The sequence below is a fragment of the Branchiostoma floridae genome, chromosome 2, assembly GCF_000003815.2.
Source record: "Branchiostoma floridae strain S238N-H82 chromosome 2, Bfl_VNyyK, whole genome shotgun sequence".
NCBI classification, from domain to species: Eukaryota; Metazoa; Chordata; class Leptocardii; order Amphioxiformes; family Branchiostomatidae; genus Branchiostoma; species Branchiostoma floridae.
Window position 1 is genome coordinate 14242668 of NC_049980.1, and position 25541 is coordinate 14268208.

At 40.7% G+C, this 25541-nt stretch overlaps 3 protein-coding genes and 1 long non-coding RNA gene across 7 annotated transcripts in view; 3 read left to right on the forward strand and 1 right to left on the reverse strand.

Annotated features, from left to right (window-relative positions):
- LOC118408178 lies at window positions 1-20023 on the reverse strand. Of its 4 annotated transcripts, none has more exons than XR_004830270.1 (4): window positions 19912-20023; window positions 1476-1606; window positions 224-345; window positions 1-56 (listed from the first exon to the last, which is right to left on the reverse strand). It is a non-coding gene; the product is annotated as an uncharacterized LOC118408178 (long non-coding RNA). The 4 variants fall into 4 exon arrangements; XR_004830271.1 differs by having other exon boundaries at window positions 1464-1606; XR_004830267.1 differs by having other exon boundaries at window positions 14-56; window positions 217-345.
- LOC118408134 (extracellular signal-regulated kinase 2-like) lies at window positions 1677-13949 on the forward strand. The gene is made up of 13 exons (XM_035808771.1): window positions 1677-2030; window positions 4787-4885; window positions 5405-5525; window positions 6156-6286; window positions 6613-6776; window positions 7475-7614; window positions 8014-8071; window positions 8894-9028; window positions 9656-9761; window positions 10258-10489; window positions 10808-10917; window positions 11331-11477; window positions 12044-13949. Exons 1-13 carry the CDS (start codon window positions 1950-1952, stop codon window positions 12227-12229), a joined length of 1710 nt encoding a protein of 569 aa, XP_035664664.1. The 5' UTR covers window positions 1677-1949; the 3' UTR covers window positions 12230-13949.
- Window positions 14657-25541, forward strand: part of LOC118408141 — a 14449-nt gene continuing 3564 nt past the window's right edge. Inside the window, exons 1-6 of the mRNA XM_035808783.1 lie at window positions 14657-15367; window positions 16950-17046; window positions 17753-17923; window positions 18384-18563; window positions 19029-19102; window positions 19245-19442. Of these exons, the coding sequence (XP_035664676.1) occupies window positions 15128-15367; window positions 16950-17046; window positions 17753-17923; window positions 18384-18563; window positions 19029-19102; window positions 19245-19442 (960 nt within the window). The 5' untranslated portion in view covers window positions 14657-15127. The remainder of the gene's footprint in view (window positions 15368-16949; window positions 17047-17752; window positions 17924-18383; window positions 18564-19028; window positions 19103-19244; window positions 19443-25541) is intronic.
- LOC118408152 (dual specificity protein phosphatase 19-like) overlaps window positions 20155-25541 on the forward strand; it is a 5977-nt gene continuing 590 nt past the window's right edge. Inside the window, exons 1-3 of the mRNA XM_035808794.1 lie at window positions 20155-20523; window positions 20872-21018; window positions 21243-21408. Coding sequence (XP_035664687.1) covers window positions 20189-20523; window positions 20872-21018; window positions 21243-21408 — 648 coding nt within the window. The 5' untranslated portion in view covers window positions 20155-20188. The remainder of the gene's footprint in view (window positions 20524-20871; window positions 21019-21242; window positions 21409-25541) is intronic.

The following is a 25541-nucleotide window of genomic DNA, read 5'->3' on the forward strand; positions in this document are numbered from 1 at the left end:
GTCACTTTTTTCCAGACACAGCCTTTATGTGAGAGGAGGGTATTTGAAGCCACAACCTACAGAAGTACACACAAAAAATAAGCCTAAAACATTCAACCATCACTTTCTTGATTACCATATCAAAATGTTCTTAAAAGGATAAGTGTCAGACAGGAAGTGGATACAGACCTAAAGCTATTCATCTTGGATTATTCAGATTAGAAAGGAAGGCTTAACTGTTAACCTGCTTGTAGAAATATGATATTAATATGAGATGCTGATTGAAGATTGGATGGTCTTCCTGCAGTCTGCCAAGCTTCAACCACCTCCAGACCACGGTTGGGAGTCATCAATCAGCAAGGTGAACTGAAGTTGGGATTTGGTAAGAGAAGTTTGCTACTTTATAAAATTGTCTATTAAACTATAGATTTTTTTAAAATCCAAATTTGGAAAGTCATATTTTGCTTGGGTGTGATCAGAAGTCATTAGAGCTAACTGTAGAATAAAATGGACTCCAGGCTACTCCAACACTGACCTCGGTTAGGAACGAAGTACAAAAATGTAATTCAAATGAATGCAAATGTGGGGAGTGCAAAATAAGCAATGTCTACGCACTACTCTCTCTAAACGCCAACCAAAGACACTATGGAGCCAAACCAATCATCTGAGGTCATGGGGACTGACACCCCAGTTTCTTTCATTTCTCAAAACCAGATTGGACAAGTCTATCAACTGTTCTGGGCTGAAGCAGAAAAAAAAAGTTTGTACAGAAATTAAAATATCAATAGAGTTTCAGTTTTTACAACATCTCAGATTCTATTGCTTCTTCTTGAAGAAATACTTTTTTTTTTCAGAAGCAACATGCCAAATATTCTCTTGGAATTAAACCGATTACCGATTACAGGCTCATACCGTACCTGACTGTGTTACGCAAAGGTGCCTTGGGGTTCACCCCACCCCAGTGGCGTTGCCAAAAAAATACAAGTTCAACTCGGCGATCCTCGGGTGCTACAAATTATGTAAGGAGACATGTCACCAGGTAAAATAGCGTTAAATGTAACAACGTTAGGGGCAAATAACGTTACTGTTCATTTGGACCGATCCTGACAATCCATCACAATTAATTAGCAGCTAAACCAATAATAGCATGGCAATTACCGGTTCGACCAATCAAGGAGGTGATATAACCTCCGTGGACCAATAAGAGTCGCCCAATGAAAATGATGCCGTAACTATTAGTGAGACCAAGGTTTTTTTTAACCTCATTGGTGAGACCGGTATAAAAGCATGCCCGTCAAATATTTCGTTTCAATGTAATTTGCATCCCCATGTTTAGACGGAGTGGATCAAATGTCATGTTGAAGTATCATTGATTTAAACGAGATTTTAAAAGAATTGGTAAATATTGCAACCCAGTATCCCCGTTATCCAATTGTTAGAAACTCTTCCCTATGTTTGGAATGGTTTGAAACATAAAAACTTACCACAGAACTCACATTTGCCTAAATGGTGTTACTTTTCACGGGATGGCCAAGTTGATAGATCTTGGTGGAATCATCTTCCGAATCAACAGGAAGTCACTACACGGAAAGTACCGAAGACTGCCGATGGTTGCCGAAGTAAGTTGCTATGGAGACAAAACATTTGCTCGGGACGTTATTTCCGTTTCCCATCAGGCTTTGTGTCCTGATAGCTGAGCACGGGTCAGCGGAAATATTCCTCCGCGCCTGTTTAAAAAGTAGCCAGACGACGAAAAAATGCTCATCCTAGAATCAAAAAGAAGTAAAATGTCATTCAATGTACTTATATATATTATGAATTTGCTATAGGGAACGCAAAATGTCCAGTTTCGATACGTTTGGGAGAGAATTATTTTCCCTCTCGCACGGATAATAGGTGTGGTTAGGGCATATTAGAACACGGAAGCGGAATTTCTGAGCTGCTGGATTTCATTGACAAAATCTGACAAGATGTCGTCTGAACGATCTCACGCCGAGATCGAGCCCCACATCACCAAGAAGTACGAGATCAAGAAGAGGCTTGGGAAAGGGGTAAGTACCAGAACAAAGCCCTACAGTTGTGTGTACCGTTCTCATTTGAATTGCAAGGGAGGACTGTATAACTGTAACCTGCAGCTATTTGTTTAGGAAACCTATCAATGGTTGGTCATACCTCCCGTCGCGTCGTTTCTCGATCCTAACAATTTTGATAGCACCTGATGTGTTCATGTATTGTTCACTTGTTCCATAAAACCAAGCTTTTGTTCATATCGGACATAATCAAGTTGTAGTTTGATACTTGCAAATTGTAGCCATTATGGCAATACACTGTTTTGCATACTAGTAGATGTAGTACTTTAGCTACATGTCTGTTATTGTTACCACCTGTTACTGTTAGTGTTAGGTTAGACACATCCTACTTTCAAAACATTTGCGTCTGCATATCTGTTTTTTTTTTCTGTAATCTTGCACATGCATGGAATGTATTTCGACCACAAGGACAAGACCTTCTAGAACGTCAGTCGGCATCTAGTATATATTATTATTATAATTGACTGTACCCCGAGATGAGTCATAATCACATTAACAGTATTGTATTACTAACACAACATATCTCAGATGGAACTGTTTACAGATACAAGTATATGAAGCAGACTCAATGTCAAGCCTACCTGGTCCTCAGTCACAGCCAGTAAACTGATGCATCGTTCCAGTCAGTTTAGACTTAAAGCACGAATCGATAGCTATTGAGATCGGGCCGGGGTGTGTGGTATCCAGGCTAGTTTAGACTAGGTGAAGACATAAACTACATTTGAATGCAGCTCTGACTGTCCTACCAAGGAGTGTCTCACTCAGTCACTTTCCAGTTTATGTCTGTGATGCAAAAGATACTGATAGTCTTCTAGCAGATCTTCTGGTAGTGAAGTCAGGCCTAGACCAATGGTATGGCCATGCTGATTATATCCTGCAGCAAATTCCTATCTGTATCAATACAAGTACTTGTACTGGTGAAGTCGGTTCATGCATGACCAGTCGGAAAGAGTGTAACACATAAACACAATCTTGGCCAGCAATGCAGAAATTGCCACTGGAAGATCTGCTTGAAGTTGAAGTGCAAAAGTTGTCAGTTGGCTTGAAGATCACTGTCTCCATATGTCTCAGACATTATTTGTCATTCCTACAGGTAGTTGCATGCAGTAGGTTTTTACATTCAGATGCTCGATTCAGTGCTGTAGTCTTCATTGTCATAAGTTACTTTGCGCAGTCATGGTCTGTATAGACTGACTGACAGTTGTAGTTGTTGTTGCTCTCTAAAATGTAATAAGCCTGGCCATGTATAATGGTGGTGAGACAGCATCTTTGCATGGAAATAAGATGAGTCATCATTTACAGTTATGATAGTCACCCAGGCTGTTTAAATCTAATGTGTCAAAGCCCAAATTAAGTTTAGTTCTAAAATCAGATGCAATACCATCATTTGTGTGATAGAGTTAATGCAAAAAGCATTTGCTGCCTTGGTGCTTCAGAAATCTAAAGGAATATATAGACTAAAGGTGTTCAATATTTTCCTCAAACAATATGTTACACAATCAGTCCAGTATTCCATTTTGCAAAACCTGTAACAACCTATTAATAGTACTTTTACTCCTGTGCTGGCACAGTATTATCAATCCTCGTACACAGGCCAGCAGTAGCAATACATTTTGTAAGGTCAGATTTAATCCTCTCTTAATGCTGACAAATCCCCCTCTCCCGTGGCCAGAGATGATTTGGGTAAGCCTCGACGGTTTTCTTCAATCTAATGAACTCTCAATCCGACATTTCATACACATCTCTAATTGAATCTCCGGCTACATCGAGTGTAATATGCATAGAAGGCCTTACTACCTGGAGACTCACTAACTAAGTTTGATTACTGGCAACATCACCGTCTTCTATTGTATATGTAATGTCCTGATGGTGTTTGCTGAAACCATGTTCAATGCCATTTAACTGGTATTCAGTAAAATCAATGCCATGCACGATTTTCCATATTAGGCCATATGATACAGATCTTAGATTATGTTCAGTGAAGACAGCTCTTTAATTCAAAGGATTGGAAAATGAAGGGTCCTTGTTTTCTTATCCATTTTTTTATTAGGACAATCAGACATAATTTTGTGTATTATTCCCATTAAAATGTGCTGACTCCATTTGGGGCCCATTAGTATTAAGTTTCAGGGATCTTTTAAGTCGGTTTAGCTGCTAGGCGACAACATCATGTACTCTCCCCTCCCCAAAATATTGGCATTCAGCTCTTCAGGTCATATGATGAAATCTTTTATCCGTAGATTTGCTTTGTGTCAGTTATGTGACAGATTACTTTTTTTTCCATTGTAGTTAGAATAGATTTATGTAGAAAATGTTCTATATTGACTGTGTATTGGATGAAAGTAATCTATTGAATGTCTTATTTTGTTGTTGATATTAATTGATGCTGAAATAAGAGAATATACAGGTGTGGCCATATAGAGCTCTTACGCCAGCTCAGAATTTATTTCAGTCATCCCAATTCTCATCTTTTCTGTCATTTTTCTGTAACTTACTGTACAATATATTTCCATCATTTTTTTTGCTTCCATGATGGTGTTTGGACATGGTTTATTCATTAATCTAAATTGAGAAATTTCTATATTTTTGCCCACTGATGGCCATAGAATTTTCCCGTCAATGATTTGTGATTTATAATTACCACCTACAAGTACATGCACAATACTATAAATGAAGAGAGAGTGACCCAAGATTATTTTCTTCATTTTTTTCTCCAGGCATATGGCATTGTGTGGAAAGCTATCGACAGGAAGACAGGAGAGGTGGTGGCACTGAAGAAAATATTTGATGCTTTTAGGAACAGAACCGATGCACAGGTGTGTTTGACATTTGATTATGTTTGACATTTGGATATGAATATGATATAATTGAATAAGTCTGAGACTGTCTGACCACAGTTTTTGGTAAAATTTCTGTGTCCTTTTTGCCAAGTGCATTTAATTTTAAACTGCATTCTTGTTTTATTAGGCCTAGGTCAAAGGCAAGTGACGAAAATGCTACAGAATATTTTTCAACATGTTCCCATTTCTTTTGTACAATTCATGTCTGTATAACTGAAATATGATGTTGAAAATACCTGAGTGTCCTGATACAGCATTTCAACAGGAATTTAGTTGGATCAAGAGATTCTAATATTCCAAAAGGAAAAGAAAAGAACCCTTATTTTGTCAGGACTGTAATCAGATGGGTTTATTGTACGTTATTGTACATTTTTCCATCAAAGCAAATCTTCATTGATTCAGGTGTATTGTTTACTTGCTGTTGAACACATATGATGTATTGCAGTTGTTATGTTATAAATCTACATATACTGATCATAAAATTTTCTATTGCAGCGAACATTCCGAGAGATAGCATTTCTTCAGGAGTTTGGAGACCACCCCAACATCATCAAACTTCACAATGTCATCAAAGCAGAGAACGACAAGGATATCTACCTAGTATTTGAGTTCATGGGTAAGTCAATCTTTTGTATTTCTCTATATATCAAGATAAGCAATTTATACAGTATGCAGATATTAGCATTTGGAAGCAGGTTTAGATTTACTGACTTTTTAGGAGTTGTTAATAATGTGCAACTTTTGCCAGAGCAATTTAATTCTATGGACCATTGTTGATTCCGAATTTGATGTGTAAGCACAACAAATGGCCTCATAACAAGAAGCTATTAGTCAATTTTTGAACTAGAAACCACAAAACTTGGAACAAAACTTCAAGGGACAAAACACGGTATTGTCACATTATATCAAAACAGACAACTGCATTCTTTAATCCTGTATTCAAGAAGTCTCGAAAGTTTGGCAGCCTAGTATCATTTCAACTACACTCAAATACCAGTGTTACTTCTAAAGGCTTCTAGTACAGGACAGGTAAACTCAAGGCTTCCATGTGACATATTTTTCCATTTTTTTATATTTTCATGTTGTGTACCTTTGTAGAGCAGTAGTAATTTTTCAAAATCTGACTCTGAGGAAAATCGATGCTCGCAGATCAGTCATTCATAAGATTTGCTTGCTGTTGCTTTACATGTAAATGTTTTGAATCATAGTTACTGTCTAATATGTCTGCCATTCCCTGTATTTACAGACACAGACCTGCACAATGTGATTAAGAAAGGCAGCATCTTGAAGGATATCCACAAGCGTTACATCATGTACCAGCTGCTAAAGGCCATGAAGTACATGCACTCAGGGAACGTCATACACAGAGACCAGAAGGTGAGCAGAAAGAAATTTGACAGGCACATATAAAGCCTTGGTACATTTAATAAACGGTCAGATGTTTCAGTTAACCTGCACTGTCTTTCATCAGCAAATGAAAACATTCTAAAGTCCAGCAACTAAGGCAAGACACAGTTTTTACCAATATCTGTGGAGATGTCAGGAGGGATCTGGAACGTTTAATCTATAAATGTTGTAATTTATGGTTCACTAAGTGGACTAAGGGGGTCCTGTCAAATGCTGTGACTAAGCTATGGTTTAAAAGTCTTGCTTACCTTTTTTGTCTTGTCATAAACCACTGTTTATTTGTTTCTCCTCTGTAGCCTTCAAATATTCTTCTGGACAGCGACTGTTTTGTGAAGATAGCAGATTTTGGTCTGGCCAGATCGATAACCCAGCTGGAAGAGGACACTACAGACCCCGCCCTTACAGAGTACGTGGCTACTCGGTGGTACAGGGCACCTGAGATCCTGCTGGCTTGCCAGAGGTATGTTTCTGTCTCAATATATTGTCCTTCTATGTTACTAGTTGGTTTGTTTGTTTGTTTTGACATTGCTGCCAGTGATCTATCTTTAGGCATAACAATATTCTACCTACATGACCACCTTGCTAGACCAACTCACCACCCAATGAACACAAATAATGAGAATGAATTGCTTTGTAATACTTTTGATGGATTTTCACTGTATATGTACATTTAGTATGTTAGTGTATATATGGGTTTTTAACAGCACAAGAAGCTCTGTTTGATCACTTCTTCAGACATCCATTACTAGTAGTTGATTCAATCAGCCCATATTGGTATTAATATTAAGTGATTTGTGTGAGTTGAATCTGACCATGATCTTTGCTGGCATCATTATTCGATGTTACTCATTCTTTATTATCTAGTGGTATGAAATAGCAGAGTGGCTAGGCTAGGTCATGGGTTAGATGCCTGGCATTCCTGGATAAACGTTATGTCCTTGGGAAAACTTAACGTACTTGACATGACTTTCCTCACTCCACCCATGGCCATGTGTGACAATGGTTTGGACATAAAAAGCATTGCAGGGAGAGGGATTGGCTCCGCCTTCCAATACTGTACACTAGACACAGTGGACAACAGCCCACTCAGTCTAAGGCCTCAAAAAGGCTATGGGAACTACCTTTACCTACCTTTGAAATAATCTATTTTCTCTCCAGATATACCAAAGGGGTGGACATGTGGAGTGTGGGTTGTATCCTGGGGGAACTGCTGATAGGAAAGCCTCTGTTTCCTGGATCCTCTACCATCAATCAAATTGAGAAAATCATGGCTTCAATAGAGCCACCAAACAGACAAGGTAAGGGCGTCAATCTTGAAGCATTTGCATTTAGTAATACACACTTTTTGCATTTATCTGTCCACTGCAAATTCACAACATCAAAAAAAAGACCTCTTTGTGTCTCTACAAAATCCTTTTCCTTCCTATCAAAAAATAAAAACACCACAAAAATAATCAATATTTTCATAGTAGTCTTGTCAATTTTGTATGGTGTGAAAACATCTGCGATGAGCATGAATTGACTAGTTTTGAGGCTTGATTTTCTATTTGTGTTGAATGTTTCGATTGAATGTTTGTACATTTAATTCGAAATCCATTATAACATGGGCCTATCCAGCCTGAAACTTTTGAATAGAAGTATCTAGCTTCAAATGTTGTGATTTATGATTTTCACATTCTAATTTTCTCTTGTTTCAGATGTGAGTAGTATACAGTCGGCATATGGTGCTTCTATCCTAGAGAAAGCAACAGTAAGGTAAGGAACAAGTTTTGGTCAATATTATTGTGCTACGTCTATAGTAAGAGAAGCAAGATACAGTAGACAAAAATGATTGTATGGCTTGCTCTCTCGTTCTGTATTTGTTGTACAATTACAGAGAGATATGGATCAAGATCTAATGAGATGGTTTACTGTATAAAACATTCTGCATGTTGTTCTTGTCCCATTTTAAAATGTTGTACTTTGGCTATTCTACATCTCAGATGGATAGTTTAAATTGTACAGTTGGGAAACTGGATAACATGTATTATTCAGTAGTGGTCTCAAATCCTGAATAACCATATTCATGTTAACAATAAAGGAACATGTTTCTTTGCTGTTTTTTATGGCAGCAACGACCATAAATTATGTAGTTAGCTTTCCACATCATCTGCATTACTACACATTTTTGTTATTGAGAAAGATAATTTTTAATCCAACATTGTCATATTTGCCTCATTGAGTAGTACTAGAAAGTAAATGATAAGTATCCCTGAATATTTATCTACAGAAAGACTCAAAGAGTAATATGTCATATGAATTGATATGAATATTTATGTGCATTCAACAAGATGGCATAGGCATTTTCAGAGTTTTATTTTAGGCATAGATCCTATTTTAAAGAAAATAGGTAAGTCCCATCCTAGAAATAGTGATTATCAACCCCTAAATTGTCTGAAGTTTACTTTTCACTACAGGCCACAAATGATATGGCTATGTCAGACAAAAGCAGCTAGTCTTTCTATACATGCACATGAAAGATATAAAACTATCAATTTCCTTTTGACAAGAGTGTTTGTAATGTTGTTTCTCCCACAGACCAAAGAGGTCGTTTGAGGACATGTTGCCAGGCCAGCCGGCTGATGCCCTTGACCTGCTCAGGCGGCTTCTTGTGTTCAACCCTGAGAAACGGCTGACGGCAGAACAGGCTCTGCTGCACCCTTATGTAGCAAGGCGAGTGCTCTTGCTTACCCATAGATGCCTTTGTTAGAAGAGGGAGCACCTCTTAGCGTTGAATACGATTTCCAACTATTACATATATGCCAGGATAAAGATTTCAGTGTCCCTCTGGCAGAGATGATGTTTATAGCTGTTGTCAACAGAGACCATGAACAGGATGATACTTATGTTCTAGGGTTGTTTTTCATTTATAAATCCTGAGTTTCATGTTGGTTTATTGATTGAAAGTTGAAAAGTTCCAATTATTTTTCAAGTCAATATTTACATTTTGGGATATCTGTAGCTATCAGTAGAATCGTTTGTCCAGATTGCAATAATTTATTGCAGTCTCTTTTGACTATCTTGATTATGAGTATGATGTTGCCCTGGCAATGTACCTCATCCAGTTGAATAATAAACTAAGTTTTAAATTGGTATGTTCATGCCCAATTCACTTAATTCTATCAAGAAAAAGCTTTTTTAAATTGAAAACATGTAACATGTAACAATACTGGTTTGATGTCTGTGTATGATATTTATATTATAAAAGGTCAGGGTGCATCTATATGAGACTTTGTCTCTTGCAATGACATAATTGTTGAAAAGGCTATGATGTACCAATCTATCAACGTGTATTTCCAGGTTCCACAATGCCAGTGAGGAGCTAGCGCTGGATTATGATGTAGTACCCCCTCTAGATGATGATGTCCAACTGTCTGTGTCTGAGTACAGGAGCAAGCTGTACGAGGTAGGTTGATTTCCATCAGATTTGAACAAATCAATAGGCATTATGAGATTCGGTTGAAAACTGTTTTTTTCTTTCATGTGCTAAAGTATTCTTTGTCTTTGTTTGTACAGTGACAATTTTTGAGGATTGTTAAATGTTATATCATGAACATACATGTATCTGGGTATCAAAAACAAAGTTATAGTCTTAAAATTTCTCAAACTTATGTGGTTAGCAGAATGCATTACTTCTTTTTTTTATTGTTTTCCAACTAAACTTCTTACTAAATCTTAGCGCAGTCAAACCTGTACAAGAGACCTACATTATGCACCACCTGGCCAATGTGCCCACTTTTGCTGGTCTATAGGGTAATTTACCCCATTGACATGACCATTACCAATCTGTTCCCTGAATGGTATTCGTGAGTAGTTTGTGAAACAATGTCATGAATGTACCTAATGTTGTAGGATGTTTTGATTGTTATCGTTACAGTCTATTGCTTATCTCCACATTGCAGCTGATTATGGAGAAGAAGACCATTGTTCGTAGACAGCGCAGGACGCTGTTGAAGGAGCGACAGCAGCAGCAGCCTCGCCAAGGCTCCGCAGGTTCTCAGAAACACTCTCCCAAACAGTCTCCTAAGGAGAAGTCCTCCCCCAAAGATGTAGTCATGGATGAGAATCAGCAGTCACCATCCAAGCCTTCCCCCAAGGTGTCTCCGAGACAAAGAACAACCAATGGACACACAGGTACATGGTTACAAAAAACATATGAACTTGTTTGAAATTGACGGGCCATGACAGCTTCTTCCCTTACTCTGTTCCAAAATTGTCCCCATAAACGTAAGCACAAGCCTATCACCTGTTTGAAACACGTACGGCCTGAAAGCTATTTTGTTAGTAAATGACAACACACAAGACAACAGGCTTGGATCACCAAGTAGTCTCTAGTGTTTTGAAAGGGGATTTTTATCACCATGTAGAAGACACTTTGATCAGTAGTGTTTAAAGGTAACTGGAAACAGGTATATGGTAGAGCTGACAATTGATTTTTTGTTTAACTCGCAGGGGTGGCATTTGGAAGGACAACAAAGGAACCTACACCTCAGGCCAGTCCCTTCAAAGCCAGGTCCACCCTTCAGAGGCAACGTAGTTACGAAAACCTTCAGGCAGGTTATGTGAGTATGATTGTGCTACATCATTCTACATGTATCACTGTGTGAGTTATTGACTTCAGGAAATCCATTGCACTTAAGTCTGTAACTTTGTTACTATACAATGTACACACACACGCACACACATTATATGATTGCAAACTGAATTCAGTCTTCTGCTGTCTTGTAACAGAAAAGGCTGGCTTAGATCCTAGTTTACGGTTGGTTCTGTCACAACTGGTTTAAAAATTCGTCAGCATGAAAATTGTAGGACTACTTACGCCAAATGTTACCATGCCGTAACATACAGGAATAGACTTTTGTTAGGAGTGTGCATGGAAATGATTTTATATTGCATACCATAATTTTTGTACAATCATTTTTATGTTGTGTAGTATTTTGCATTAAATTGAAATTTTTTATCTTTTTTGCTGTAGTCTGGCTTGAACACCAGCAGTGCCCGTTCTGCTCCTGTGGGAGGGCGCCGAGGGAGAACCATGTCTGCCACCAAGGCAGCAGCACTCCAGAACAACATCCTCACCAGGAAGGACGACCCTGGGCTGGCCATCACATCCTCAGCTTTGGTATGTCTTATCTTCTGCTGTATATCACAGCTTGCTGCACCACTTACAGAAGGAACTTTGCTACTCAACAATCATACATACATGGTGCATTGTATGACAACTACTATCAAGCAACCTACCTCAATTAAGGTCTACATCTACAAAATATTGTCAATAACATATATGAGGTACATACATCTACAAAATATTGTTGATAACATGTATGAGATACATTATCGTGACATCATGTACATGTATGGATGATTTGGTCTTGTGAATGAAGTACAAAGAAATTGGTATGCTAGGTAGATAGGGGAGCTGGACATGATAACAATACATGGAAAATATTGGTCTGTGTAAAATTACATGTGCTATTAATGTGAAGTGTGTCTAATTTGTAACAATCTGTATCATTTGTATGCTTCTTTCTCTTAACTATAAGCAGAACAAAATGGAATTCATCTTTAATATCTATATGTAAAGGGTTTGACCTTTCAGTATTTGTCACTTCTTTAGTAACATATATTATGTACATTTTGTATACCTGTTACTTTTTTTCAAAGTTTCATTGGTCTTTTGTTTTTCAGCAACCTGGCCGCAGACCAGCCTCCGCAAAGGTGGAGACTAGACCCAGGTTCCAGAGGAAGCAGCTCGGGCCTCACGCCAATGTCTCTGGTGCCGGATCCCCCAAGACCACGTTTGGCAGTTATACACAGTCTCATGGAACAATATCCAAGAAGGGACTAGATATCTTGAATTCTAGGAAATGGTGAAACATTTATGATTTATAGCCATGAACTCTTTTATTCCCTATGTTGAGTGTACAGTGTACAAACTGTAAAATCATTTTTTTTTGGGGGGGGGAGACAGTTATAGTAGCTACCATCACATGTGTGGGAGTGGAATATCAATATTTGAATGAAAGCCAGGTACTATTAACTTGTTCATATTTTTATCAAGCCTTAATGAAGAAGTATGTACATTCTTCTATATTGTGAAACATAACTATTCACTTGTCTCTACAAGGTATATTGGTCCAACATGAGTCATTTGAATGTTTGATTTTTCTGTCCTCAGTGTATTTATCAGTGTTACAAGTCTTTCTTTTCTCACAAGTCTTTCTTTTTAACTTGTCTTCTTAAGTGATTGTGTCTAAGATGAATTAAGTCTTGCTGCTATGTTAAGTGTTGTACTAGTATAATGTAAAAACTTTTAAACATTGTATCCCAGCAAGGCCAAGTGGTCATACCTGTATATACAAGAGATTTGTGGTGGAAATTCATTCTCTATCTTATGGTACTGCAACTGAATCACTGTTTGGTTACTTAATGATAGGCAGATAGTGGATGATAGTTCCATTTCAGATGTTGTATAAGCTATTCATATACATATAACACATCCTTATCCAATGGTTGTTTAGTTGAAGTTTCAAATGCTGTGAAATATTCGTAATAAGCTTTGTGATTGGTGAGTAATTCCCACCAATCACAGCATAGTCACATTGAGTGACAGGTGGATTTCACAATCGGTGTTTGCAAGGTATCAGAAGCTGCTGACAATCACTTTATATCTCGTGGAAGCAATAACTGCAGGGGTCAGATTCGGTAATCTTGGGTTGTATACGATATGTCATTCCAGAAAAAGTCTCAAATAATGAGTAGTGATCTGTATATATTGTGAAGTATGTTGCTTGTAGGTTAACTTTCTGTTGTGATACTCTACCTGAACTATGTATGAGTGTTTCGCTGCATAGTCAGTTATATATGCTTGTTTTCTGCCTTGTATTTTATTCCCTCCTCTACAAGATGATCTTTTTATTGTATGTGAAAATACAACAGCTGCCAATGAACTAGGAGGGGAAAGCTGTTGCGACATTGCTCCTTCTCACGTATCAAATCCCTACTGCCCCTTTCCACCAGAGTCTGTGATCACTCAGTGACTTCTCTGCAACCAAACAGTTGACAGATCACTGCAAGAAAATTATAGATAAGGATGAATCTTTTTACATTTTGTATGTTTTGTTGCCCTTACAAGTGCATCTTGCATCACATTTCAGTTATAAGTTCTAGTATCACACAAGTCCAATTTTGGTCACTGAAGTCACTCGCTGTTTAGTGGAAAGGGGGTATCAGCTGAAAAAGAGGTTAGAATATCAGTTAAATGTATTCTTACCTATTGATGTTTTTAGAGTCGGTGCAAATTGATCTTGTCAGCTATGGTAAGAACTTTTCAAGTACATGTACTTGGCACTAAGTGAATGCCTGTCAAACCTATGAAGTTGTTTTGGTTGCCATTTTCTCACAGTATTGTATAATGTAAGAAAAAAGCTTGTTTTCTTTGGCTTAATTCCAATGTATATGTATTGTGGCATGCCATATGACATCTTTTATATAAGAAATTATTTCAAGGTACTAGCTAGGTAGGTAGTTGTTGATTTTTCTTCATGTAACATAGCCTTTTAACTTGACGTGAATAAAGAGATTTTCAAAGGAGTTTACAGGTGTATGAAAGGTAATACATAATGTATTAGTGTTGTTTGAATGTGTATTCACTTTCTAATTCATGCTGACTTTTGCAAGTAACGTTTACAAGCAATGCAAGGACACATCTTTTTTGTCAACATAAAAGATACTGCTCTTCGTTTAAAGTCTCGGGGGTTATTTCTCAACAATGATTAGGAGCACCGTGCTGTAAAGAAAGAACAGTGTCAGCTTGAGCAGAAGAAGTGCTGTGAACTCGTGAAATTTCTTGAAGGGAACATAAAGTATCTCGTGTGACGGTGTGTACAGTAACTGAAACTCAGGACGTGCAGAATCCATAGCCTTGGCATATATGTTTACACACACACTCACTTAATGGTTAATGTGGGTACTACCCCGTGCTAGGGACAACAACTGATTGTATGATGACAAAGCTGACCTGTCAATATTGACGAAACGGCTGTAGACTTTGTAACGCAAACATCGGAACACTGGTGATGTTTATCCTCTCCCTTACTGTATGATTCTGTAGATGTTGTACCAGACGACTCCATTTGCAAACAAATTCTATATCATCGACAAGACCTTTTCCCCTGAAAAATTTAGCACAGTAAATAACAGGACCTACACCTACTTAATTTCTTTTTCAAATACATCCGTATATATATTTTCTTGTGAACCAATGATGCCTAATATTGGGGGGGGGGGGGGGGGCTTACCTCATGTTTAGTGGTGTAGACCTTCAATAGAATATGCAAATGTTCATTTAGGGTTATTACATTAAGTGAAGCAGATTTGAATGCAAACGGTTGGTCGATGTCGCTATCAATTATACAGCCTTAGTCAGATACAAGTGATGTTTCATGCAACACCGTTGTAAGGACAACAGACTAACGAACATCTAAGCCTTTCACGGCCATTGTCAATCTAAATGACGCCTGATGCCTAACAGCGCTCCTTAGTCTCTACCAGACTGACTACGTTGCCTATCATTTTCCAGGGAAGTTTTGCGACCAGAGGAGTTAGTCGGCCGGGAAACATGAATCTAAGCGACGACTGACTCACCTGGCCAATTTTTTAACGAATTCCACGATCCCTGCAAACCCATAGGAAGGCCTGTTGGAGGCTACCTAGTCCATGTGCACTACCGCCGTGAGTACGTCACTACCTGTAAGTTTTAACTTTTAAGCAATGGCGCAAAGCATGCAGATCAAGGGACGGGTCATCATCTACACCGTACACGGCTGTCCGAGCTGCGTGGCAGCGAAGAACAGACTGGCTCGCCTCGGTGTCCCTTATGTGGAGGTCAATCTGGACGACTACGAGTCACAGGAGCGGCAAACTCTCGTGAACAGGACGGGGAAGCGCAGTATGCCACAGATCTTTTTCAACGGTATATTCGTGGGCGGATACGACGATCTGGCGACACTGGTAAGACCGTAAGAGTCTAGATTTCAGTTGCACCTACATGCTCGTATATGTAGGTGTTTGATCATCCAACATCCTTTCCACCAAACCGTTGAGCGATCTAAAAGACCAAACATTTTACAGATCGCTCAACAGATTTTCAGACAACGTATCATTTTGTGTTTTGTTGTCTTTTGCATCATACTTTCAGATACAAAATGTAGTGCATCATATTCAAATCATAACACAAGGGTCACACAAATCTAATTTTGGTCGCTCCGCGGTCGCTCAGTGAACGTTGACAAGGCTAAGGGAAATGGGGTCTGAGGAACTGTACATAAGAGTTCCCGTGGACCAGCATAGTCTGCAATTTCGTTACAAACTGCTTGTTAGATTAACGGACGTTGAAATGTCAGACCGGATGAGTGAAGTTTTATCAGTGTCCACACACTTCTGGCATTCTACATAGCGAATGCGGATGATTTTCAGATGTTTGCCAAGTTCGAAACATGCCAACGTTGTCATACATTGCACATGGCTAATGAGACCACTTCACTAGACAAGGATATCCTAGATATGTATCCTTCATCTAGACTGGTACACATATAATATTACTTGTTAGATTCTCAAAATGATCATATGGCATATGAAAAGAGGTTAAAGTATCATGCATGAAACACCATTGAATAAAGACCTGCTCTACATTTTTGAAAATTGGTGTAATAAAATGAAGTGTCAATAAGATGTCTAAAAATACTGGTATATGTGGAATATTCTGTTAGACGTTTATGTACAAAATCAATCAGGACGAAGAAAGTCAAAGAAGTGTCAGTAAATGCGTTCTAATTGATACGTATTATTACGCAGCAGCTAGGTTAAACCTTTAATCAAGCTTTACAACCGAGGCTGCACAAAACATTAGATCTTGCCAAGTGTTTACTATCAAACACCGCCACTTGTGCACACATACATTATTCTCATGGGCAAATGCATTTTAGCCAGTCCATGACGACGATTTCCGTAAGTTTTATGATGTTGAAAATAAGCACTCAATTTAGTTGGAAAGTGCGATACCAGGCTATTATCTCCTTTAAAATAGAACCTGCAAACTTTTTTCGCGAGCGCTACACCTGTCCCGCGCGCCACAGACAGGTGGTCAATAGGTCAATCGATTTGATTTTGGAGGATAACCAATCAGAGGAGTTATGCAAATGAGCACATATGCTATTGAGGACAGCGGTATAATTGGAGATATTATCACAAAAGGCGCGCAGTTTGACTTGGGGAGGAAAAGCAACAGGTGGTTGGGAGAAACAGGTGGAAAGTTGGGTAGAAATGGGGAAAGTGGGAAGGAAATGAAGTGGTTGAGATATGAAAGGATAGTACTAGTAGTATCTTTACAATAAACAACCCTCCCATCCTCTTTCTTAGGCTCGGGGAAAGTATTCGTCTCACTCTCTGGTCAGGGATGGGGATTTTCCGCACTCCTTATCCCTCCATCACCTGGCTGGGGCGCAGGGGATGGGTGTGGGGGTGTGAATATTCCACTGTTCATCTCCTTAGTGGCTATATATAATATTGAAATAATCACATGTATTTTGAATAGAAAAATGATGAGCTACAAGCGCTGGTTGACGAAGTTATCCACTACGATGCTCCACCTACCGCTCCAGTCGTGCCTTGCATTGGTGCTATTACCATGGGTATGTAACAATTCATGACGTTCATCGTTTTATCTTCTTACAAAGGCTTTTCAGTTGACGTCATCTGCGCCATGTTGGATTGCTGTGTGCGTCTTTAAGACGCAAGAAGATGTTACTGCTTGATCCAATTACCCGCCTATATCACATACGTTCGCTGAGGGATTCAAATTATAATCATTTTGACGTCAAAGAAAATCCTGTATGTCAATAACATTACCTTCCCTTAGACGGCAATGTTTTGAGTAGCGTTTGTAGATGGATTGATGCGAAATTGTGGCTAGCGCTAGGTCTTTTAATGAAAAATGATGAAAAGGTGGCGGCTTTACTTAGTACAGCAACAGAACCTCTGCGTTCTGGGCATGCTGTGGTCACCATTTAGTGTTGCAGATAGCTGTTGTGGTCAGGAAAAAGTGTCAAAAGTTTGTGCCCTCTTACATCTTCCTTGAAACTGCAGGGGCGTTTTAATTGTTGACTTTGAAACAATGTGAAGGGGGTGAATTTTCATGATTTTTTACCTGTAGGTAACGTTGTTTAACATCATGATAGAGACACTATGTAAATCATACAAAATAGGTATTTATCTGCACAATTGAAAATCTATACTTTAGTTGTGTTGAAGGGCATGAGTTTCAATCTCATAACGTATATAACTCGATTTGAGAGCAATATAGGATTTCGGACTCATAAATACACATTCCATCCTTAGGTTCGTCATTAACAGAACATCGTGACCGTGACCAGTACGCCCCAGTGGTGGAAGACTTGGCGAGGAGCGGATTGATACAGACACACCGACGCGGCATCATGCTATACAGGAAGACTTTCGTGGCGGAGGAATTTGTTCAGTGGTTGTCCCTGAATGAGAAATATTCTTACGGTAAGGTGCTGAAACAATCTGGCGCATAACGTAGCTTGTTATCCTTTCGAACCACAGAGTTTCTACAACTATGGTAAATCAAAATCTAATAGGTGTATCCTGTGGTTTTTGTCCCATTTTTGCGATGTATGTTAGATTTGTCCTACAACATTCGTTTTCAGACAAAAATAGAATATATGATTATACGTATTTCTTTTATATCCTGTGAACTCTTTGACGCAAATTACGGTAGGGGCATCCTGTAAAGGTTAGGTGAGACAGGTAGTTCAGTGTAATAGAACCAGCTGTTGCTGAGCCACATGCCGGTGTTCTATGGCCTGCGAACTTCGTCGAAGGGCGGTTATACCGGCTTTACAAATACAGGTACAGATACAGATCAGATTCTAACTGCTATACAAATGCCATCGTAAATGTTGACTTTGCAAAAATAATGTGTACAACGTTTGTATGTTTAATAAAGATCACCAGGAGGCCAGAGCTGTTGGAGAGGAGTTACTGCGCCGTAAGTTTATCCGCCGTTTGACCCCAGAGGGCGACCATCATCAGTTCAGGGCGGACGCCATGTTGTATAGACTTTTGGATGATGAGGAATGGGAGGCTCTGAATGCCGGCCCAGTATCACTCAACATCACACGAGAAGGTACGGCACGGTTTCTCATAAGGTGCTGAACAAAGAAGTTAAGTATGACAATAACTGTGGCAGAACACCGATCGTCATTAAAAATTCGGGTGACTCAAACTGTTTTAGTTGAAGAACCGTTTTTATTTCTTTGAAATATATCTTACCAACTCTGATTAACTTTCATGTATGTAATACCTGTAATGAAATTCGGTGAATCAGCAATAGTATGGTATACGTACTGATTCCATTGAGCAAATTGAATAAGTATAAATAAGCATTATTTGAGCTATGTATGTCTATTTCGTGTGAACCAATGCAACATATGATACGACTACCAAATACCAAACTTGTACATGAACACTACCACCATACCTATGTATATATTGAATTTTTACAAATGGTAAGTAGTACATACGTATTCTTTGCAATATGTAATATCATAAGATGTGCTAACGCAATCATTCCGCAATGTTGATTCCACAGCTGTTGAGCTTTCTAAAGCGTTGCAAGTTCTGATGAAGAAAATCTACGCCCAGTACATATCGTCTGGCGGAAAGGTAAGGGAGTACCCATAATTCATATGTTTCTTTTAGCCAGCACCATGTGTAATTTAATCTTTGCTTTCTGTAAGGTCGAAGTCTAGGTATTGTACATGTACTGTGTTGTGACGGATCTTGACAAGGCTAGTGTGTTTTCCAGACTGTAGACTACCTTGGGATCGCGCGAGATCCAAACTTCAAAATCGTTGAGAGTGTGGCATACGAACTGCAGAGGGCTCGACTGGAAACGTTAAGCAAAGAAGAGACGACGGCATTCTTCATTAATATCTACAACTGCATTGTTATCCACTGGAATGTTAGGATGGGAAGCCCGGGTGGACTTTTATCTAGGGGAAAGGTACGTTGTACCCTGTTTACCCGTTATGCTGTTTTGCTGTTGTTGTTGTTTGGTATTGTTTTTGTCGACAACCGCAACAAATCCATAAACAAATTGGTATAGGTGATGAATTGTGTAATTTGACTAAAAGAAGACTGTTTAGCCTGGGTGCCATTCTATTTACAAGGCAGCGAGTATGGGAGCTCCGCTAGAATATAGGTCTGGATGATACTCGGGGTAGGCGAAGTTGCTACTTACTAGAAAAGTTCTATTATAGATTACTTTCTCTGGATATATCTCGCTAGTACCTAATACTTACTGATTTGATTATGAAGTTTGTTGTATATCCGTACATATGTAAGAATACGACATATATTGAATAACAAGAGTACGTGTAACGTTAACGTTACTGGTTTAAGCAAAGACAGAAAGACAACTGTCCATTGGCCGCTCGTTAGAATATCAGTTTGTGGAAACGGGAGTTACTTACCTTCACACCCATGGAAAACAAAGGCACATAATCATTCTGAGTAGAATATGCAGCACCAAAATGACGTTAGAGTATTTTGCTGGACGCAAACTAGAGTGTAGCCAAGCAACACCTTTTGCGTAAAATGGACGGTTGCACAAACGTGTTCCAGAACATCGCACCGATCCTTAGAACGGCCCATTGTCGTTCTCAAGGAAACACCGAACGCTAAAAGAGAACACAACAAAACCGGTTGTGCCCGATCGAGACGATTCGAATAGACGGCAAGCTAGAAAGCATGGCCAAAACGTGCGGAAAGAGGAAGCGACTTGATCGCGGAGACAATCAAGTCCACTCAAAAGTTCGGAAAGTCGTGGACAGTTTGATTGACGCCAAGAAAACCACCGAGACGGCCGGTCAGGAGACGAAGAAGGCCTTCGTAGCGAAACCTGACCCTCTCAAGGTGACCTTTGCGCAAAAGAAGACGTCTCCGAGCGGTTTTGGTAGCGCGTCCAGTCTTCTGCTTGATGGCGCGGTTGTCCTGTCACCCCGAGACCAGCGGTGGTTCCAGATCAGGGGCTGGTGGGACCTGCGGCTTGACGCTGTCACGCCGGGATTGTTTATCAGCAACAGGTACCTTGATCGACTTTAAAGTTTAAGAAATCAACCGTCAATTTTCAAACACCCTTCTATGTGTTAGGCTGTCCGCGTCTTTTAGGTTTGCAGTTCTTTCACTGGTCTTTTGACAACGTTTCTTTACAGAGATTTACACGGATGTTTTCTTGTCTTGTAAGAAGACATGGCAAAGGTTCTGTCTGATGAAGAGCAATGTTAAATACTGAAACATTCTGTCGTTAGGTCGTCCGTCGAAACCAAGAAGCGTTGTTGCACCCAATGAATGTTTTTTTTTTTTTTCATTTCTTAAGAGGGATGGACAAAGGTTTTGAACGAGCAATATCTGACAATTAATTTTGTTGCTAGGTCGTCTGCTGAAGATCCATTGTTGCTGGAATATCACGGCATCACGCAGATCATTAACATGGCGGTACAGGAGACCGACTGTCCCGTGAGGGGCGTCCGCTATCTGCACTTCCCCATAGAGGACTTCGTCACGGAAGATATAACCGGGTAATTTTTTTAAGACGGCACATCCCTTATACACTTCACTCTGTGACTGCATGCAACTCTCTCTGTTTCTCTGTCTGTCTGTCTGTCTCTCTCTTTCTCTCACACACACACTACATTAGTCTACTTTAAATCATCTATTCTCACTCTGAGTTTCTCTTGTTCTCTGCCTCTCTTTCGATTTTAATCTATTGCCCATTTTGATTTTCTTTGTTAATTTTGCGTAGGTACTTGGAGGAAGTGACAAAGTGTATCAAAGATGAGGAGGACAGGGGCGGACGGACGCTCGTACACTGCCTAGCGGGGATCAGTCGATCTGCGACCGTGTGCCTGGCCTACCTTCTGAAGTACCGCCACATGTCGCTAGCCGGTGCTTATATGTTCCTGAAGCACAGCAAAGTATCCACACTGACAATCATTGGATCATCCTCATTAGTGATGGGGGCAGTGCCGAAGTCGCGCGGTGGAAGCCGAGTCCCAGCAATGGCTATAAGGGTGGGTGGGTGGGGAAAGAAAAGCGCTTCCCCTCCTCACAACGCTCTATCCACTTTTCCCACTCGCTACAGGTCGGCCCCACTTTGCTCTTCGGCACTAGTATTATGGATTTCTCCAGATGAAAGCCAGTATGGATTATACACCCGTCTTACATAGTGTAATTCATCCGCTCTTTCTTTCATTGTCACCTGTTCATGTGCCAGGTCTGCCCCACCTTGCACTTCTGAGCTGCGGATGTCTCCGGGAGAATGGCAGAAGGGATTATGCACGCCGCCTTATATGGTATTATTTGATCACATGATTTCGGCTGACCAATGATCGTGCAGTGTGAATAGCAAAGTATCCACACTGACAATCATTGGATCATCCTCATTAGTGATGGGGGCAGTGCCTCCGTCGCGCTGGCTCCTCCCAATGTCCTGCAATAGGCATAATCACTGCTTTCCCATACTTTCACATGAAAGTATCTCTCCCCATCCTCATTATCCCCTTCCTTATTATCCCCATTCTTATCCCCTTACTCAATCGACCATCATGCACCGCCACCACCGCACCCGTGCTTTGCGAACCCATGTAGACAGGATTGGCTGCACTGTTCTTCGGCCAACTTCCTAGTTTGAGATGTACTGTTGCCATCTCAGTCTCAAAATGCTGAATGGCAAATAACCCCTCTGGTCTGCAGTGTCAAAGTATTTCTCTTATCTTTCTGTAATTGTTTGCCAAGTTTCTGCACTATACAATACCGTAGAAAGCACACACACATTGCACCTATGCATTTTACTTCCCAGCTTAGTGTGTCTGGCTTTTCATACCCTCTTACGTTTTATACAGGTAGCAGCTCCAAGCCTCATTCTGTTCCTAATTTAAATGCTTCTACCCTTTCTTTTGTTGGCTGTGATGCCTGGGAGAACCTCTTGCAGATTTCCCTATCTAATTTCCGTATCGCTGCTCCATCTTGGTCAATTCAAGTATCATTACTTCTATTTTCTTCTTACTTATACTTAGCCCAACTGAATTCCCATTTACTGAAAAGTCTTCACTGAGGAGAACCAGGTCATCTGCCAAGTCTGCGTGTTACCATACTTGTGCCCTTAGGAAAGGCACTTTACACGGCTTTTCTCAGGTGAAAATGAGTACTTAGCTTCGGCTAGGGCCGTCACTCAGATAGGGCGTTAATGGAGGTCCCCTGTCTGGGGACAGCCATATCCCGGGCACGTCAAAGAACCCACCACACGTGCGCTGTGAGTGGTTCAAAACCTACAGTTGCCACACCTGGGGCAATTACTGTCGTATTGAGGTCACTTGAGTGGCGCCAAATGGCAGCTCGCTCCAAACCCTTGCGATTGAGCCCGGCCTATTGTAAGCTTCTCGCACATCAATCCCTTGCTGCCAAGAGAGAGTAGTCGGCCTACCCCATTAAATGACAAGATAACAGTAACCATAACAGGTCCAAATCCTCGAACTGCCCACGTCTGAACCATGGTATTCTCTAATCTCATAACCCCGTCTATTACAGGTCCACCGAGGAGTAGTGACAAGATACGTTCTTACCTAATACATGACACGTAAAGACACTAAACCATTCTGAGAGTTCTCCAATATGTAGTCTTACAGCACACTCCCTCCCATTGCGAATTCCTTTATCACACATGTTAGTTTCTCTGGAATACCATAGTGTAAACTTGTACGGCGATCACAGTGTAGGCCTGTGGAATATCATTGGCCTTTCGAAGTCCCCTTATGCGGTGAATGGTGAGAGGTTTATTACGGGCAACCTAGTTTCCAACATTTGTCCCAAGACCCATATCTAATATACCTTGCTCACCATGCAATTATACATAGGTACATTCAACAATCCCAGATCACTCTTCAATACGTGCACTCTGCAATGCAACCGATGAGGACTTTTTCCCTACGTTAAGTCCTCACAGAGCCGAGTGAACTTCTAGTCACGAGACACTGTGTCCCTTTTACGTGATCGTGCTTCCCAAGTCACGTGCACCTTGAGTGCTGAGTCATCAAATTTGAAGTTTGGTGGAGCGGCCGTATTGATGCTCATGATCTCAAATTCCCTTGCATTGATTTCCAATCCGACTCTCCATGACTGACGTCTATTGTCTCGTTACTTGTTGTAGCTCCTCTTCACTATTCTCTATAAAGGCGATGTCGTCAGCAAAGATTTAATGACCTCTAAACTCCTGAGGTTGTGACCTCTTACGTAACAATAAAATATGCATATATACAGACCTCACTCCCTCTGTGAAGTCATCGGCGCCATGTTGGATCACAACACATGCTCGTACAGTACACGACGATGACATTGGTTAATTTGATTAACCTCCAATATGGTCACCGGGGAACTCATATCTTAATTACCATGACACACCTGCATCGTGGCGCCTGCCCAAGTCTATCAACTGATACCCCTGGGTATACACCTCGATACCAATTGTATCAATCCTGCCATTGCCAAATTGCTCACCTAACACACTAAATACGTCTATTTCATTCACGTAGCCCTTATATCCATCATATGAATGCCGGCACGGTCGCCGACACTTTCATTCACGTAAGCCTATGGTGGATGACTTACCTCCTGCACGTAACGCCTGTGAAACTCTTGTCTCACGTTCATTACGTACCACATATCTTGTGTGACGTGAGATTATCCAACCTCTGCACACCCGGTGTGATAAAACTGATATAGCGTCCCAGACGCAATATATCCAATCTCAGCACACCCAGTGTGCTCGCTGCAAACTGCCATAGTCAAAGCTAAGGCCTAAGCAGCAACATAACTTACGTCCCAGACGTAAGATATCCAATCTCAGCACACCCAGTGTGCTCGCTGCAAACTGCCATAGTCAAAGCTAAAGCCTAAGCAGCAACATAACTTACGTCCCAGACGCAAGATATCCAATCTCAGCACACCCAGTGCGTGTGCTCGCTGCAAACTGCCATAGTCAAAGCTAAGGCCTATTAAAGCAGCAACATAACTTACGTCCCAGACGCAAGATATCCAATCTCAGCACACCCAGTGTGCTCGCTGCAAACTGCCATAGTCAGAGCTAAAGCCTAAGCAGCAACATAACTTACGTCCCAGACGCAAGATATCCAATCTCAGCACACCCAGTGTGCTCGCTGCAAACTGCCATAGTCAGAGCTAAAGCCTAAGCAGCAACATAACTTACGTCCCAGACGCAAGATATCCAATCTCAGCACACCCAGTGTGCTCGCTGCAAACTGCTGTAGTCAGAGAACGCCCGGCGTAAGGGGACCAACAGCAAAGCAGCCGACGTCACGAGCTGGTTTCCTCGAGCAGTGTTAACTCAATCAACCAGGTGCATACGCGCGCCACGTGTGCACAATCTACCGACGTCCCATCCACATGCAAATTTTATGGCGCCGCTCTCTGCTCCTGTAGGATGGTAACTCTGGCGACAAAATCGCTGACTCAGGCTGGGAGTTATTGTGGTAGCTGTCGTTGCCATGATTCCCATGTCCGTCTGCCTGCTTGGGTTGTCGTCGTTGTTCTCATGTTGTCGTCGTTGTCCTCTCCTCTATGAAATAATTGTTGACTTCTGTGAAGATCTACAGTTTGATAACGACATAAGAACACCACACGTTAGACTTTGCTGCATTCCGCTCAAATGCAGCGCTACCCCCAACCCAAGCAAGCTTCCGCCACGCGAAGCTAGATCGGGCAACGTCGTGGACGCACGGGAAGCTCGACTTGAATTGTCCACCCAGCTACCATACTGAATACGTGAAACCCACCCGGAGACCCAAATCTAGACAGCACACTACCTCAGAAATGCAAATCAGCCCCATGTGCGCCCACCATCCACATTCTCGCCGACAACTCAAATGTGGAACAAATTGACAGCAAAATGCGAAAAAGACAATTCCCTGCACAAAGTGTTACCACTGCGACACCCCAAACCTTTCAGGTGGAAACTGTGCTAAACTCTGCTTCATCAGTACACGTGGCGTAACGTTAGGGTTTCTCTGCACTGCTGCCAACACGACCC

What these genes read in the sequence shown, in the direction of transcription:
- LOC118408134 (XM_035808771.1), top strand. Translation starts at nt 1,950, where the DNA reads ATGTCGTCTGAACGATCTCACGCCGAGATCGAGCCCCACATCACCAAG. An exon ending in GGAACAGAACCGATGCACAG is followed by an intron (nt 4,886 to 5,404) that starts GTGTGTTTGACA and finishes TTTCTATTGCAG; the next exon opens with CGAACATTCCGAGAGATAGC. An exon ending in AAAACCTTCAGGCAGGTTAT is followed by an intron (nt 10,918 to 11,330) that starts GTGAGTATGATT and finishes TTTTTGCTGTAG; the next exon opens with TCTGGCTTGAACACCAGCAG.